The sequence below is a fragment of the Ciconia boyciana genome, chromosome 1 (genome assembly GCF_034638445.1).
Source record: "Ciconia boyciana chromosome 1, ASM3463844v1, whole genome shotgun sequence".
Taxonomy (NCBI): Eukaryota; Metazoa; Chordata; class Aves; order Ciconiiformes; family Ciconiidae; genus Ciconia; species Ciconia boyciana.
This window is the reverse complement of record NC_132934.1, coordinates 126,044,583-126,063,242: the sequence shown is the minus strand read 5'-3', so window position 1 is coordinate 126,063,242 and position 18,660 is coordinate 126,044,583. Positions and strand designations below refer to the sequence as shown.

General features: G+C 41.1%; 2 protein-coding genes across 4 annotated transcripts in view; one reads left to right on the top strand and one right to left on the bottom strand.

The window, feature by feature from the left end:
- SYTL5 (synaptotagmin like 5) overlaps positions 1 to 7,191 on the top strand; it is a 64,076-nt gene extending 56,885 nt beyond the window's left edge. For both annotated transcript variants that reach the window (XM_072852466.1, XM_072852458.1), the window contains exons 14-16: positions 1,050 to 1,185; positions 4,368 to 4,576; positions 5,161 to 7,191. In XM_072852466.1, the coding sequence (XP_072708567.1) occupies positions 1,050 to 1,185; positions 4,368 to 4,576; positions 5,161 to 5,303 (488 nt within the window). In that variant the 3' untranslated portion in view covers positions 5,304 to 7,191. The remainder of the gene's footprint in view (positions 1 to 1,049; positions 1,186 to 4,367; positions 4,577 to 5,160) is intronic.
- Positions 7,192 to 16,050: 8,859 nt separating this feature from the next.
- The window catches only part of SRPX (sushi repeat containing protein X-linked), a 49,438-nt gene continuing 46,828 nt past the window's right edge, over positions 16,051 to 18,660 (bottom strand). For both annotated transcript variants that reach the window (XM_072848268.1, XM_072848274.1), the window contains one exon: positions 16,051 to 16,598. In XM_072848268.1, coding sequence (XP_072704369.1) covers positions 16,418 to 16,598 — 181 coding nt within the window. In that variant the 3' untranslated portion in view covers positions 16,051 to 16,417. The remainder of the gene's footprint in view (positions 16,599 to 18,660) is intronic.

Here is an 18,660-nt window from a genome sequence, read left to right as displayed (position 1 = left end):
GCTTGACCTCTGCTCAGTTGTACTGTATCACTGCTGTAATTCAGTCCTGAAAAGTATTATTTGAATTCTTTAGGGTAAGCCATTATTTTCATTAACAATCAACAGGGGAAAATAAGTTACTTGCTCTTTGCATTGTAGTAACATGAGGAACAGCAATCATCTGAAGTGAAAGCAATCACTGGGTAGCACCGGAGTGTACATGGATATACCAGACATGGGTATATCACTGTCTTAGTGACAGCATTACTTGGTAGCATTAGGATTTGATAGATGTATTAGACTTTTTTCCTTTTCCTTCTTTTTTTGACAGATGACATTCTGTCTGCTAGCAGTAATTCCAAGGTGTTCTCTCTTAAAAGCTAATTGTTGTCTGAAAAGTCCAGATGTACACTACCTTCATTTTTTAAAATTAGTACATTTTAACATCACTCCTGATCTTTTTTTCTGATGTTTTCGGCCTGAATCACTGTGTACGATCCCTGCTGATAAGCCTCTTAGAATCCGCAGCAGCAGCAAGTACATGTGTCCTCATGCTGCTGTTCAAAAGCAGTAGCGTGTCAGTGAGCACCGTGTCCTTTGTCACTGTCTCGGAGGAGCTCTGCATCCTTACACATGGAATACATGTGGTGTATTTCTGCATTTTAAGCTTTGCATTTATACCTTTCTTGTGGGCTGCCTTAGCATCAGTGATGGAAGTGGACTCTGAAAAGAGGGTAGGACTTACAGGACATGCAGTTCTTTGTCTTCAGCATAGTAATCCACAAATACTTATATTCAGACAGGACTTCAGATAGGGCACTCTCTTCAGTCCAGAGGACTAGCTAGTTACATGGTCAAGTTCTTTATCAAATATGGAGTGATTTTTCTGTCCCAGCCTTATTAGTTTCTCTGCCTATAGAGAATCAGAATCTCCTCATAAGGAATACTTTAATCCCATTGCAGTAAATGATTAAAAAACAATTTAGCCAAGACAATTTACGTTTCCAAATCAGTCTTGCAGTGTATATATGATTTCTGATGATGATGTTGCAACTCTGTTCTATGTGTAGGAAAGAAGAGCTTTAAAAAAGGAAAAAAGGGAGACTCTCACATGCCATCTGGAGGTATATTAGAAGTCCTCATCAAAGAAGCAAAGAATTTAACAGCAGTGAAATCAGGAGGCACATCTGACACTTTCGTGAAAGGGTCTGTGGTTTTTTTCTCCCCATTTTTTTAATGGCTGCACTGAATCATATTTTGGCTGACCCAATTTTTTTCAATATATCTGTGTATATGTGTATGGAGTGTCAGTCCTGAAAAGCAACTGGCACCTCGAAATGATATGCTGAAGCGAAGGATGCTGTGGAATAAGGGCAGAGAGGTACGAGTTGTCCCAGTGGTTAAATACAATCGTATTTAAATACCACTCAGTCAAGTGGTACAGAACCATTCATACAGAAGTATCCAGTGTGCTAATGTGCACACTGTTACAGAATATAACATTTGGTAAAAGAAAACACTTCCACTGAGTTGGCAGAGAGAGGTAGGTGAATATTCATCACTCCTGGAGGCCAGAAGTTGTAAATTAGGGCTCTCACACTGGAGATGATACCTGATCTGATGGTGACATTTACATTTTCAGGAAATTGAAACAGTACATATTTTTTACTAAGAGGAGTAGCCAGACTACGTCCTGAATAAGAAACTTGTTTTCAGGAAGATACAAGTCTGTTTGGATTCCTTGTAAAACTGCAAATAGCACCTATAAAAGCTGGCATGCTCCATCAAGCTGAGGTTCTTTCTAATGGATGTCACCTGAAGCGTGCAGAAAGAGAAAATTCATTATCTGTGGGAGGAAATTCTGTTTTGATTCAAGTAAATTCTCTAAATGAGAAGATTTTTCTTCCTTACACTATAAATAGTTTTGGGGTTTTTTTCTAGTGCTTGATTGGGAAAGCTCCTTGGCAGGTAGTACAGTGTCAAGGAGCACATTTAAACCCTGAGGGTTCCCAGGAAGTCTCTCCCTGACTTCAGATGTGTAGTGTCTTAACTCTAATTGTGTCTCGTTGTTAACATTTAATATTCTTTGACAGAAGATGTTTACAAATTCTGCTCTGATGGCTTTCAGGTTGGATTTTAAAGATGCATAATTTTGAAAAATTTAAGGTCTGTATCACTTGTATGCCTGTATGCGTGTCCGTACATAAAGATATATATATAGTATGACATATATGCATCTTTTTATTAGATAAGCAGTATTTTGTGTTGGACAGTCAAAATGCAAACTATACAGAAAATGCTACATATAGGATATACTTGTATTTGAACAAAATGAACATAATCCTGCATGCCTCATTATATTGGATTTTTCATAAATGTAAGCTATGCATTTGAAATGTTACATTTAGGAAATAATGGATAGCTTAAAACATTTTTCTTTGACAGTTTTTGCTCAGAATTGCTGATTTTTAGATATGCTGTAGTTCATTAGTAACGGTTTGAGTGCTGTTACTAAATGGTGACCATCCTGCCTTTAATTCCCTGTGGAGCTGAGAATTTATCTTGATCCGGTAGTGTGCTTCAAACTATCACTAAGCTCATATACATCATGTAAAAGTTGTTGGAGCTATTCTTTCTATGTATTTGTTCTCCTGTGCCATCTCTCTTTGCCTGGTATATGTGAAGGCATTTTCTTTTACTGAAAATAGACTCTCTGATCCCACTACAGCTTGTTCCCACCTGGAGCTGGCAACAGACTTCGGGGAGAAAATGTTGTCAAAGCCTTTTTACATTAGCAGGAGCAATGCGTGGCCAATAGTTCTCTGGACTATCTTTAGTTAGTGGTGTTTGCTGTTGCTGACATGGATTATTCAGCACAGTGGAAGAGGAGTCTGTTTTCCTTGGACTATTGGTCCGTCGTGTGTCATGGCCAAATGCATAATCAAGTTGCCATGAACAAGTTGAGGTGCTGCAGCAGTCTGATCTGCACTGTTAGCTTGAGACTAGCTTGGGATAATTTGACATAGTTTAGCCTACTATTATCCCCCTGCAGTAAACAAGCTCATGTTTGTTATCAAGTAAAAACCTGCACAGGAATCCTGATCAAGGTCTAGTGATTTGTTCGTGTGTGTGACCCTTTAGTATTTATATGCAACCACACAGTTATTCCATTAGCTTTGCTGAAGGAGGTGAAGGTTGTTATGGGTTTAGCTTCAGTTGGCAACTAAGCCCCACGCAGCCACTCGCTCACCCTTCCCACCCCCCAGTGGGATGGGGGAGAGAATCTGAAGAGCGCAAGTAAGAAAACTCATGGGCTGAGATAAGAACAGTTTCATAATTGAAGTAAAATAAAATAATAATAATAATAATAAATTGTACTGAAAAGGAAAACAGGAAGAGAGGGAGAGAGAGAGGAACAAAACCCGGGGCTGTGGGGGAGCGACACACCAAAGACCAAGTGATGTAACCGTTCACCACCCGCCGACTGATGCCCAGCCCGTCCCCAAGCAGCGATCACCGCCCCCCGGCCAATTCGCCCAGTTTCTATACCGAGCATGACGCCATATGGTATGGAACAGCCCTTTGGCCAGTTGGGGTCAGCTGTCCCGGCTGTGCCCCCTCCCAGCTTCTTGTGCACCTGGCAGAGCATGGGAAGCTGAAAAGTCCTTGACCAGTGTAAGCACTGCTTAGCAACAACTCAAACATCAGTGTGTTATCGACATTATTCTCATACTAAATCCAAAACACAGCACTATACCAGCTACTAGGAAGAAAATTAACTCTATCCCAGCCGAAACCAGGACAAGGTACAGACTATGAAAATTTGTACAGACCTCTGATTTTCAGCTAGAGTATTAAGTTATTTTAGTTTCACTAAAGGAATTCTCCACTAAAAGTAAAATGTGAAAAGCTTGTCAGACTTTACAGCATTAGTGTTTCTGCACTCAGTAGGGTGTTAGGCAATTCAAAGTACTGGTGCTAAACTGCTGAAGTTCCTTCCTTATCAGGCATTTCTGTTTCTTTCTGGAGGACCTTCTGTCCTGCTTGGAGAGGGAGACTGGACTGGGCCACTCCAGAGGCCCCTTCTAGCCAACATTTTTATCATCCTGTCTATATTTAGTCTCACTGAAATAAAAAGTTTGTAGTTAAGACCCAAGACGTGGGCCAAGGAGACCTAATTTCAGTTTTTGCTGGTGATAACTGACACTGTAGCTATAAGAACAAATGGAGCACAAATACTAAATATGCACTTCAGGTATATGCTTAGTTTAATAACAGTGGGGAATAGGGTCCTGATGTCACTTGAGTCTCTACCTGATTGTAATTCTTTGTGACTGCTATGTGACATCCTGTCTACATATTCAATTTTCCTTTTTTGTATCTCCCAGATACCTTCTCCCAGATGACAGCAAAGCTACAAAACACAAAACTCCCATAATAAAAAAGAGCGTGAACCCCCACTGGAATCATACCTTTGCTTTCAGTGGCTTGAATTCAAGGGATATACGTAACGTCTGCCTAGAACTGACTGTGTGGGACAAGGAGTCGCTCTCCAGTAATATTTTTTTGGGAGGTGTCCGTTTGAGCACTGGAAATGGTAAGGTCCCACCTGACTGGTGATTGCATTTCTTATCCTGCATTCCTTCCGCACACCATGTGACTCACGTATGAGGGACAGAAACGTTACTGAATGTATGGAAAGTATGTGGGAACTTGGGGAAATTGACAAAGGAGAGAAGGCAACAAGTAATCTGTAGATGATTTAGTTCTTTCCTTCATTGAGTGAGACACACAAACTTGGTGCCCAGTTGTACTTCTGCACAGTCTAGAAGAACTGGGAATACCTTGGAAGTGTTTCTTAGCATCCCAGTGAGAAGGAGGAGACTACTTTTGTCCAGCAGCAGCCTTTCTGCTGACGGTGTGATCTGGAAGGAGTGCGGGTCCATTCCTCCTCTGTTAGGAGAAAATTGCTTGTGGTGCAGAGTGGGGAGGTTTATGTGGCTCTGCCCACGTGCCACAAAGGAGTGCTTTGGAGCTACCTGTTTTCAGTATAACTCCCTGTACGGGTGGTAGTGTAAATTGCTTGTCATCTTTCTTATACACTGTTGGACGGAATGAGCAAGGATATTAAGTAAGTGCTTACTAAGATGGCAAAATGCCTCATGTTTTTGTAATTGCCAGGTGTAAGTAATGGCAAGGAGGTTGACTGGATGGACTCTCAAGGGGAAGAGCAGCACCTCTGGCAGAAGATGATTGACAGTCCTGGAGCTCCTGTGGAGGGGATATTAATGCTGAGATCCAGCATGGGAAAACGCAAACTCTGAAAGACTTTAACTACTGGGGGGTACCACAGGTACTCCTGACTTCAGTGGTGTTCAGGCTCTTGTCACTTTGCCCGTTTGAAAGTGGGGAAGGGTTGTACTCTTTGCCTTGGATATTAAGGCTCCAAGTGAGATTTTAATGCATTCTGCACTTTCATGCGCACATTTTTAACCTAGGCTTCTTGTACGGATTATGTTTCTCCTGAAGCCAGTGAGAATTTGACTTTGGACAGAGGTGAGACTGGCTTTCTCTGTCCCTTCTGGTGACTGGTGCACAGCTGATGAGCACCTCTGCCTGTTGGGGGCACGGAGCGAGCAAATTCTCTAGTTCGTCATTCAGTAAGTAATGCCTGGTTTACGTATGTCCTTCTGGGTCAAAGATGGCCTAGAAGACAGCAGTGATACAGTACAAGCAGATTCAGAGTGAGTCTGTGCTTTGGTATTTGAAAGATAAGAAGCCATAATGTTATGAAGGATAACAAATGTTCATTTATCACGTTTGCTTGTTGGGCTGTGCGGTGTGCAGGATGGCAGGCTTGGGACCAAGCAGCCCACCAAGGAAGGCCAATGCACTGTGTTGCACACTAGAAATAGGCAGCAGGTGAGCTGGTGTAGAGTGCTGGTCTTCTGGCGTTCTCTGGGTTATTTTCATGTACTGTATAAAAGGCAGACTTGGTTCAACGTAATCAAAGAGCCTCTAATGAAAATAAATTGTAACAAATCCCCAGACAGTTTCCAGAACAACATGGTATTACTGTGTTTTTCATTCAACTGACAGCTCTAGCCAAGATCTTCTGATGTCATTGAACAATACGTTCGCTTACCTGTCCCATCTGATGAGTCGCTGAGATGAGACACATACTGGGTTTGGACATAGTTAGCTAAGACCTTGATTCAACAGACGGTGTAGTAAAGTGATGTGATTAAAGCACATGCCAGAATGATTTGCACAGCTGTGGAATTTTCTCTGAATGGACTGGGATCCCATTCAACTGTGCCCATGCACCTTAGTTATTAGCCAGAGTAGGACTTTTTTCTCCTGAACAACCCCCTTTAAGTTAACAGTGGATGTAATGATAAGAGTGGGTTTTGGCCAATTCAATCATTAATCTTATTAACCGTGACAATTGTTCAACAGTAATTTTGCCATTTGGTTTCTTAAAGTGATTTTACACCTATTTAGATCCCCCATCCTTTGGGGACTTACGCAGGTCATATGTGAAGAACATGCTGTTTTGAATAGTTGTTGTGGGCTGCTTCTACCATAATGAGATAGGATTATAATCTTTTTTCAAGGACAGCACATGTCTGCTTGCAAGATTGGATAATAATATAATTGCATGGCATGTGATTGCTCAGGGTATAAGACAAAGGAAGGTCAGTAAACTGAGTGAACAACATTTCTTCTGACTTTTCCAGAATTAGAACACAGCTTCCTATTTGAACTGGTAAATTCATCTATAGCTATTCTTACCTTTTTAATTTTTTTCCCCAAATGTTTTATTTTTGGAAGCAATGTAGTATTACTCCTAAGGAAACAAATTGGAATATATGGAAACATAATCTTTACACAAATTACTAGAAAAAAACAAACTTTCGAAGATTGTATCATTCCCTGTAGAGCCAAACACCAGTATTCACAGATTTCTGTGAAGAATAAAGACCATAAAATCAAACTTGTTTGAGAGATACAAATGTTGTTCTTCACAATCCAGAAATTGCAAGAAATCTAGGTTGAACAACAGAATATGAACAGATAGCTAAGTAACTACAACTAGAAATTTTGACATCTGTAGCTGTCCTAGTGTACAATTATGTACATGTATTTAGAGCTGAATCCAAAACCTTAAAATTTAACATCCATTCCTTTTTTTTTTTTTAAAGATATTTTATACTGGTTTTGGTTTGAGTGGCTCGAAACTGCAGGGAAGTTTACAAGCAGTCTTTTAAAATCCTAATATTATTAGATTTAAAAAATATTTATTTTTGTTAAAAATAGTATCTTAGCTTTAACAATTTGTTTCATTATAAATATTTTTTATTAAAATTCTGATATGACTTTAAAAAGTCATTGGAGGTACTGCTTGCCCACTTTGAGACCCACGATTTTCAGAAATTACCGAGTCATCTTTGAAAAGAAAATTCCCTTAGAGAATCTCGGTTTGGGAACCAAAAGTCAGTAGCTGCTCAAGAAAACTGACTTCATTTTCTTTCTTTATCTATTCTTCATTTTCTTCTGAAGTCCTGCTCAAATTAGGCAGTGAAGCAAGTCTAGTCTAGTTTTAGCTGGCTTTTCATTTTATGCCGCAGATGCTGTGAGCTGATAAATTAAGAGCACAAATATCAAGCACATACGTTTTATGACCTTTTTTCTTCTCATGATAGTCTCTCTTTAGGTATGAGGTTTTGTTTTTTTTTTTTTGTATCAACATCCTCCAAAGTGAAATCAAACCTAACTTTTGGCACCTAAACTACCTCTCTCTTTAACAGAATCGGTCTGAGTTGTCCTGGTTGTTTGCACTGCAAACCTGCATTTATTTTGGGAATAATAATATTATATTGACATGGAGGCGCAAGCTTGATTTATCACTTGCTGGAAGTTGATTCAAAAAGATAAAGCTTGTTAAATCTAAAGAAAATGATTCTTCAGCTAGAGTTGTAGAGGAACACTGGGTAGTCAGATGGTTTGGTTTTGTTTCATTTTGATGGTGAAAATGGGAAAAATAATAATAACACCAAAAAAAAAAATCCTCCAAGTTGGACCCCAAAATGGACACCTTTTTCTCTTGCCAAATTGAAAACCTTAAAATAATTTTGAACTGAACTAAACCTTTTACTTTTACATGGAGTACAGGAGTTTGTCTAATTTTTGCATGGTATTTTCTAACCTTCTAAGCATGAACATTTTGGCTAAATCAAGTCTTGCTTTGAAAGGAAAAAGTCCGTGCTTTACTAATTCAGCTTCTGCCCGTTTTGGTCCTATGGTAGAGTTTGTGATGAATGGAGTCCTCTGGGAAGTGTCACCCAGGTCATACGCGGGCTTTAAGTTCTGCCTTTTCCTTCCAAAGGGCCAAAATTTCACTCTGAGCCTGCACCTGAAAGTATAGCTCAGGCTATGAATAGACTGTAGGTGTCAACTGCAGTTCAGCGTAAGAAAGGAGCAATTTCACCCGGGAAGTAATTTCAGCCAAGGCGGTGGCGTTTGCCATTGATGGCATTTGGAGAAGTACAGTGAAATTACCTCCTAGGTTAGCAGTGACAATTCTGCATGATGGTAGCATATAATAGGTATCACGCTGCCTCAAATGAGCCTCGGAAAGATGATGAGCATCATATAAACACTAGAGCAATTTGGAAAGCTTTGCTGTTCCATGATGCTATCGGCACGTTTGTAGGAAGCGTTTGATTTGTGGAAAATGTCACATTTAATTATCTCTCTCATATCTTTGGTCTCTTCCTTTACAAAAATGATTTATGGTTTGGAAAAAGCACAAGATGATTAACTGCAGATGTGATTTCTTGTTTCCCAGATATTTGAATTAATTGCCTATAATTGTGCATCATCACGTACTGTGTGTTACCATGCTGAACAAAAAGACAGAAAGCCAGGAATTAGGCTAAAGCCTTCCTTTCGTATGTATGTTTATGGTATTGAAAGTGCATGAATGGTTTAGTCAAAGCTAATTTTTAGGAGAAAATAGCCACAATTTTAACATTGATTCATAAACTCCTGCCCTGAATAAATACACACGGCAGAGCTCACGTTTCTAAAGTATTTTTCCACACAGACTTGAATAACTGAAGATGTGTCAGTGGAGAAGAAATCCTCTCTACAGTGGTTTTCAAAAATGTGTTGCACAATGTGTTTTACTCTGATACATACTTTTCTAGCAAGGTAACTACAGGGCTTTCGTCACTATCTTTTCCCCCTTGTGATTACATTTTGAGGGTTTGACCTATTAAGAATAAAAGTGCAACTTTCGTTGTAAAACATCAAGTGGGGCCAGTCAATACACCTTTAGAGGGTGTTGTTATTGCCAGTATCCATCAAAAAGAGCTGATGCTGAGGGCTCTCCAAGCCCTACCATCAGACTTTGGTATCCAGCCCTGCTCTCTGGAAGTTTCTCTGCTGTTTATCAGCTAGATGGGGACTTCAAGCTTATAAATGTTGATGCTCTTGCTTGCATGCTTAGATGCCAGAAGCAGGCTAAAACAGGTTTGAAATGGCCTCCCCATCTCCTCCACCTCCATCGTGTTACGTTTGAGCAAGGGTGGGAGGAAAGCTGCAAAGACTCTGAGGGACACTGTTGCCATCTTCCTGTGCTAATCCAAGTGCCGTTGCCTTCCTTGAATGCCTTTTAGATGCCACATTTTGATCTTTCTTTCCCAGCTGGATGCTTTAGCAAATGGTTTAAAAGAGAAGGCATTGGGATGGTGAGTATGTTTTGATCGTGGTGCATTAGACTGGAAGCTTATTCTTCTGTGCCTCTTCCAATGCAGAGTATGCTAAGGTAGCACGAAAGAAGCATTTTTATGTATTAGTTTTTATTTTTCTTTTCCTGCCTGGTTAGGCCGTGCCAAGTGCAATTATTCTAAGCTATATTCTGCAAAATATCAACTAAACTATAACAGCAGAGCAGCCATTGAGCATCCACTGGTCCTAATTGATAAGGAGAGGTAACAGGAGGGTTGCATTTAGACTGGCATAATTTTGGCTTCTTGAGGGGTATGCACATTGCCCAGCTTCAGGCACGTAATAAAGTTTGCGGTTTGCTCTGTAGAGTCAATGAAGAGAAAGGCTGCTTGGATCTCCTACACCTTCGAAAAAGAGCTTGGAGTCCTGTTTCCACAGCTGTCTAGTTTGTGGATTCACACAAGATAGTAAGGGCTGTCCCTGAATCTTTGCAAGGGTCTCTCTGCCCTTTATCCCTCTCTTTAGTTCAGCAACCCCCACCAGAACGTTCTACCTGAACGTTCATCTCCAGTGCCTGGAAGGAGGCAGTATGCAGCAGTTAAGTGATAGCCCCACTTATTTTCATCCATACGAGGTAAAAACTGAAATTTTACTTCCCTAACATACAGTATTGATTTTCAGCACTTTGCAACGACAGAAATATCCATCTCCTGAGAGCTGGTCCATGCACTTTGTAAACTCTTTTTTTTAAATAGATTTTAAAAAATGGTTATTATTTATTTATTTTTACACACAGAAATGTTAACATTTGAGAACCCTAGATAAACAGTGGTAGAACGTGTGATGAATTCCAAAATAGGATGCAGACTTTCATTTGCAGTGATGTCTTTTACCATAACTCAGCAGGAGATGCTGAGAAGCACGCTAGCAGAACCTTACCACTGTGTCCCATGAATTTCCTGCCTGGTGATTTCATGTTTGCAAATGCTGTTTGATAAGTGGTAATAAGACAGTGTTAATTATACTGTGTATATTGACACTGGAAAATGAATCTCAACTTGCTTTTTAGGTGTCTTTTAGGTTGTTTTGAAACTCCCCCTTGCTGCATCTTGGCCCTTTATTTAGATTAGTTATTTCAACAGTTCTGCTTTGTGGGAGTAACATCTATATGGCTGTGTGCTACTGCTCCTGAGAGCTTGGTGTATATTTTTGGGAGTAGTTCTAATTGTTGAGGTTTGCCTAAAGCCAACTGTAGTCATTTGTTGCAGCAATTAGAGATTGTCACGCATCCCTCGTTCTGCCTTTGTTCTGCTTAAAATCTGTTGCTAGCTATTTGTTTAATTATTCTGCTGGACGTGAACAGTAGTAGTAGTACATGGCATTGCAGTATGTTAAGTTCTGCCCAAATTTAGACAAAGCAAAATGTTTCCTGCCGAGAACATTTTTGTACTGTGTACTGTACGTTCAGTTTTGTGGACAAAGGTGGCTGGTAATATATTTGCAGCTGTTGTCAAGATTACTGTTCTATCTTTTAAAATTAAAATAGTGAAACATGTTGCTGTGTCCTTGTCTCTCCTAAAATTCATTACAGCAAACTTATAAGCATGTTTTTCAGGAATATCCCATATTATCTCATTGAGGTAAAGACATTACTTCACTTATATGTGATGAATAATGCAAGAGGCCTGGCACATCTTCAGAGGTGGGACTCCATTGACAGTGTGTGTGTCTCTGCTTTTTTTGGTCTTAATTGCTACACTTTAAGTGTTTTTAAGCTATTTTTTATTTCATAAGCATTAAACCTCTTTTCTTTTTAGCATGCAATTCTAAGAATAAGGGCAACGCAGTGTTCTCTTCCCCCTTGCTAGAGAATTATTTTACATGTGCCTTAACCCTGCATGTTCAGCAGGTCCTCCCCTCCATCTCCGAATCTCCTACCTCTTCCCTAGTTCAAGGTCCTGCCCACCTGAAAATCTAGGTATGTTCAAAATGCAGCTTTCCTGTAATTACTGGTCCTGATTTTTTTTTTCCCCAGAAAAAAAAACAAAAAACGATTGCTCACTCAATTTATACTTTCAGCTGAGTTATGTTCACTTCAATTTACCTCTCAGAGCTGAGGGTTCTCTTCCATCTTCTTTTGGTTCTCCAGGTTTTTGTGTCTTGCTGTCGCTTCCCAACTGTCTGAGACAAACTAGGAAGGCAAATAATGCTCCTGGGCTCTAGACCTATGCTTGCCTCTGCTTGCTTTGCAGTAGTCTGAAAGCCTGTTGGGTTCCTGCACCAAGGTTAAGGGGAGACCACCTCAGCGGGGTTCCTTGGTCTCTTGGCGTGATTTGTGCACAAGCAACTGGCTCCTTTGCCCTCACACCACTCCTGTCTAGCTTGTCCCCACGCTGGTTCTGGCCTTCATGGAGGTGGGAGGTGAAACACCCATGAAGTGGAAGGCAGCTGTAGGTGGGGAAGAGCCCTCCTGTGGTTCCTCTGCTCCTTGCACCTTTGCTTGGGGACTGTACTTAAGGATTTGCTCGGGGGTCTGAGAGACACCTCTGTAACTTCTGTGCAATTGAACTGCAGTCTCTCCTCCTCTTCTCTTTGAGGTGATAGATGCCAAGTTCTCCTTGTGAATTTGAAGTATGGGCCAACCTAATTGCTGAAACTCAGGTCACGGTTACTTTCTGGGTGCACGGGTGGCAGTGGGAGATAATGGTGGTAACTAGATATGCCCTAGCACATTCTGCATGGGCACTGGCTTTCCTATCTGTTCCCCTTGCATTTTACAGAGCATGCAGCAGCTGGATCACTGCTTGGAAGAGGCCAGAGAAATGCATGTGCTATCCGCAACTGCCAATGTCCTCACTGGCTCCTCTAGCCCAGGCAGCCTTGCTGCTCTCTGCCCTCCAGTGTCTGCTAATGCTTTCCCACTGTTCCCTTCACCGAGCTGCCATAAACACATCCTCCAGCCACAGACGGGGAGAGAGAAATGGGCAGCAGCTACTCGGCCAAGAGGAGCTGTGCCATCTCCTGATGTGAAGCACTCGCTCCCCCTTCCCTTTCTGTGGATGTACAGCACTAACAGAGACTGAGGTGAGTGGCTGGAAGTGATCTAGCGCTGAGATTGCACAGCCTAAGCTCCATGATTTCACCACCTCAATTTAAAAAGTGGGTTGCAATCCTAAGAGTATTTAAATATACTGCAGGTTACTTTTTAGCCTCTGCGTTTTCATTAATTATGTTAGGCAGTCTGACTCACGCTCTTATGTAAGTACTGAGCTGTAACGAAGCTGCATGTTGTAGTCATTTAGTGCACAGCTGTAAGGGTCATTGGTGTTTTCATTAAAACATAATGCTTTCTGTCCCAGAGGGGATGGTTTGAACTTCAAGAATAGGGATGTGCAACTTAAAATTTAGTCTCTCCTCTGCAGGTGTAGAGGAGGTGTGTGACGGCAGGGGTTGGTCTCAGCAAATTAGGTGGATTCTTGGGGATCTGGGGAAAATCAGGCCATTTATAAAATCCTTTTGTGCCCGTGAGAAATTGCTGCCTCCCACAATTTACCCCAGTAGTTTTGTTTGCCAAAGATGTTGCATGACAGAAACATGAATTATTTTCTGGTCTAAAATGATTGAAGTCTTTTGGTTTGTATTCAAAATGGAAAAGCATCTCCAGATTGATGTAGGAACCTCCAGCCCGTGGCTGTATCCACACACTGTGATCTGTCACATCTCCTGCAATGAATAGCCTGGAGGTGGGAGTGGAAAGAACAAGACTCATGGCAGGTCTTGCTTCTTGGAAACAGCTTTTAATCCTCCCAAATAAAATTCATGTTTTAATTAGGATTTGCATTTTGACAGCAGTGGTAGGATTAGCGCTATGGCAAGAAGGGCCATGTTGGTAGTACAACAAAGACTCCAGCCTGTATGATTTTGAGGCGCTGAATTTTCTGTTAAATGTTTAAAAAAAAAAATGCACTAGTGTAGATACTGCACCTTGTTTACACAGTGTTATTTTTCTGGGACCAAAAGTCTACAGGATGAATTATTGGAATATATTTGAATATTTGGAGTTTATTTGAATATGTAAATGCTGGGCTAAAGCCAGAAATACTAAGTCCCTTGTTCAAACGCTCCTTTCCCAAAAGGCCAATATCTGCCACATCCCTGCATACCATACATGCAGGCTGATTTGACTCCAAAACAGAGATGGCACACGATGTTTTTCACTGTTCCATTCCTCCCCACAAAAATGTACAACACAAAATGCCAGAAACCTTCTATTACTAATCAAGAACAGCTTTTCTTAATCACAAGATGTTAATAGATGTTCTGTGTAGAACTAGCAATCCAATCACTCATGCACTCTCCTCCACTTAATTCAATTTCCTGTAACAGCCTAGTGATTGCAATCGCTTTCCTGAGTGTGGCAATCGTAAAGCCCCACTCCTGCTCACCCAGTCATGAAAGATGACTGGATGCACTGATTCTATACCTAAATCAAAATGGAGCAGCAGAGGATTGGAATTGCAGCAATACAGTAGAAAAATCAGACCTGTTAGAGTTCGTTGGTTTGTTTGTTTTTTAAATTTTAAATCAGTTGATATGCTTTTTAAATGAGGAAAGTAAGGGGGGAAAAGAAAAGGTCCCCCAGTGCATTCATGCTATAAGCATATGCATGCCAAAGAACCTGAGCCAGAGAGCTGTGGCCACAGCAGTATGTGTACAGATGTGTCCTCAGGCTGTCTCTGTTCCACGTGCAACACTTAAGGCATGAAGCAATGTGGTGTGTCCGGCCATGTCTAGTTTTCTTAACCACTGGCATTAGGCAGGCGAGGAAGGCAACTTGGGGTACAGCTGTGTCCATCGGCATGCTGGCTCTTCACCTCCTTGCTCTCCTTTATAGTGGGTCCAGGACTTGCTTTCTTTTTGGTTTGGTCAGGACTGGAACAGAAATGCTATTTCTGTGATTTATTTTTTTTGTCACCAATCCTGTCCTTGCATCTCACTCCTAATGGCAACACTCAGAAAGCTCAGTGAGGGCTTCCTTGCCCTCTGCTTGCTCATCATTGCAAACCTGGCACCACCACCTGCAGAGTTCAGGTGTATCAAGATCTTCTTTGCCTTTGGCATCAGCACTGCAGGGAGTCATCACCAGAGCCGTGCCATGCTTTCATACCTACTCTTGGGTGTTTAGCAGCAGTCTCCTAACACTCTCAGAAGCAGACCATGCTGTTCAGAAGACACAGCCTACCACTACCCACCCCCTCCTCGGTGCTGTCATGCTCCAGTCCACAAATTAGCTTTTGCTAGCTAGGGTCAGGGCTGACTTCAGTCTCTTCGCATTCATTCCCTCATTAATTTACTTGCAGGAGCAACCTTTTTAAAAGACATTTTCTAATTAAAGAGGGTGTGAGAGACTGAATTCTGGTAAGGATTGCTTTAAAGATGCTGATAAACTGATCCTCCGCTGACACCAGAGTGTAAAATTAAACAATCCACCTTGCGGTCAAAGACAAACAAGCATTTGGCTGAAAAAACAGGGCTGTGCTCTCGAGTGCAGACACTGGAGTGCAGCTTTTCAGGCATGCCAAATTACACATCATATCCTGTGAACATTTATCCAAAGCTGTAACTCTCAGTTTTCACTCCTTTGATGCTTATATTCTTCCTGCATGATGTATAGTCTTTGCAGTTGATTGGCAAGACTGTGGGCTACAATAAAACAATAGAAAACTCTTTCATTCTTTGCTTGGCTCCTAATGCTTTTTATTAAGCAGGGAACTTGTTTGTTAATTAGGAAGTGATGACTTGCAAACAAATATTTTCACAGATCTGGGAATGACAAATCCTTGATGAAGTTTCCCTGGGGGTAATGTTTCCCTGCCATCAAATCAACAGCCTCATCTGTCTCCAAGATGAAGAGCAGAAAGAAATCTGCTACTCCAAGTCCGTTGGACATGAAAAGCCAGAAGCAGAAGCATACCAGGTAAGAGCATATTTTTCTATCAAGCATTGCAGTATGTGGCATTTAGTAATTACTTCCCATCTTCTACACTGCTCACTGTTCCTTTACTGTATTCCTTCTGGCAAGGACTTCCATATTCCTGCTACGAGCTATTTTCTCCTTGCTGCTGCTGAAAACGGGTACTTGCGTTGCCTTCGGCTTATGCTTTGTGTTTGCGATCGACCATAGTATTAGTGGAACTGAAAGACACTGCTGGGTTGCTTGTACACTTTCAATCTGAGGCTAGTGTCTCTGTTATAACGGTTTGCAGAGAGGGATTTTGATCCAACTTTTGAATTAATCGATCAACTTTTATCTCCAAGAGGAATTTTAGACAACTATTTGTTTGCAAAACAATATTTTATTAATAAAAGACTTATAAACAGTAAGAAAGAAACCCCAATTTTACACTGAATGAAAAATCCAAAATAAACTCCCAGAAACGTGCCTCAGTTCTTCACTCTCTGTACAATAAATTCCATTGGGTAGTAATCCTGTGTATGCATTTATCTAAAGATGGCTGAAAGTATGAAAAAGCATCATGCATACTTCTATGCAGAGTAGCTACACAGCCAGACAGACTTAACAATACACACAAAAAATCTGTACATCAGTAATTAAAAAAGCCATGCTTTGTGTAGCACCAAGGGGAGAATTACATGGATTAAAAAAAATTCACTGACAACTGCAAAGCCCTGCAATCCTGAATTAGGGACATGACTGACCAATTTCTGCTTGCAGTTTCATCTCTTCTTTTCTCAATGGAAAATTGTCAATAAGTGCAAACAGCTCAGCTGGTGTTGCTGGGAAAGGATAGCGTTCCTTGTCCATTCCGTGCTTGTCCATCACCACGATGTTGAAATTGTAATGGGGGATCCTCAGCAGCAGCCTGCAAAATAAGGAATTAATTTTGTTAAAGCCCGTCATCTAAAAAAAAGTAGTGCAAAGACAAAGTAGTGCATAGACAAAAAAGTGCTATACCTATTGCCTAAAGAAAACCATTGCGATGGAGGTAGACTTACAAGTAGAGTATTCCCTTTCTTGGCTGCCACATGGTATAAAACCACAATGAGAAAAAGCAGGACAAAATTATTAGAGTCAGTTTTCATCGCTTCCCAGTAATAACCATGTACCTGGTGGTAACTCCAATTTAGGAGAACAAAAGCCACTGCTAATCGCAGCAGAGTCCTTTCCTTCCAAGTGATAAAAGGGGTCATCTGAGCTCCACTGGAGGTGAGACAGTAACAAAAGTATATCCTTGGTGCTCTTTTCATCTTTTGCTTGAAGGAGTAATGAACTACAAGATCCTTAGACATGCAGTCAGTCAACATCATTGGTGTGGGGAAAATAAATTCAGGCAGCCATGACAGAATCGTGTCAGGACAGGAAAACTGCCATGAAGAAGAGGGTCTGGGGGGGATGTTGGTAAGGTGTAAGGCATCAAGACTGCCCTTCTTCAGCTTTCTAACAAGTCTGAGTGCTCTAGGCATCTTCTTGTTGCCATTAGGGAGCTTGGCTATTAAATTCAAACTAAAATAAAGTTTGAAGCTAAGCTATGGTGATAGGAAACTACATTCCTCTTGTGCCTCATCTTGCCTAAGAAAAATGCTTACCTTCTACAAATCCAAATGCTAACCTTCTGAGGCTTCCAAAGTTTTAACTAGGGTACCTGTTCTCATTAGTTTACTGAATGCCAATTCTGGACAGCATCTTTATTCAAGGTGTTTAAGGGTGCATTTTATTTTGATATAAGTGCCTTCCAGAACTGCAGTGCTCTAATTCACACACTGCAGTAGCAACAGAGAAAAAAAATCAAATGGAAAACTAACTTTCACTGAGTGCAGGGCAGGTCACACCCTACCAATTTCTGATTTCTGAAATGAAGCTCCATTAAGTTGGGGGGGGGGGGAACAGGCAGGGAACGGGGTGTTACCAGAGCTTATTATTTTCTACAGAGCCACAAGAAAACCATTTCAACTTTCATAAAGGTACTTTTACTTTCTTGAATAAAAGAGAAGCTTTGTGCTCTCTTTTTCCCATTATAGAGAACAAATGTTTTTATTTTTTACAATCCAAAAAAACCTCTCTGACTTGCCAGCATTTTTTATTGTCCCCAATTAAAACTTGCTCCATTTCCTCAGGCATATCACAGAAGATGTTGCCTAAAATGCTCCTGGACTTTTTTTTTCCTAAATAAGGACTACTTTCCCTGCCAATGAGGCCTTCACTTTTGGCTCCTGTAGTCCTCCTGTCCCTAGGAAATGCTGGCACTTGAAGTCTCCCTTTCAAGTGAAAACCAACCCCCTGCCAGTCTAAACCCAAGTCAAAACAGTTCAGGCACCTCAGTAAAACTGCTGAATCTTGTAGTCAGGCTGGGGAGGCTGAGATAATTTCCCCTTTGAAATACTGCCCATATCATTTCTACATGTGGGACTTCAAAGAGCAACCACTGCTTCCCCTTCTGGCCTGGCCACAACCACCAGCAGTGCTGCAGGGAAGATGAGCTGGGACTGCACTGGCAGCTGCTCCAAGGCTGTCCTTGCAAAGTGACTGTAGCCTGTCGTGACTGCCTGTTGGTCTGATGACCAACTCCAGCACAAATACAGACATACGTGAAGTGTTTTCAGTGGCAGCACCCAAAAATATAGACCTATAGCACAATCAAAGGAGTTCACATGAATTCAGAAATTCACTCAGTTTGAGCAAAGGGGCAAGGAAGACGTGGCACTTGAAAGAGTTCAAAGTTCAAGAGTTCTTAATCTCATAAATACCAAATGCCCATGAATTTACAGTAGCTATTACACAGACAGAGAGCAAATTAATCCTAAAACTTACTCATCAACATCTACCTTCCAGTGTCTAGCTATGTACATTAGAGCAGTAGTATGTATATTTAGAGAGTAAAATGCAGGGAATCAAAAGCAATATATCACATATGCTAAGGTGCACAG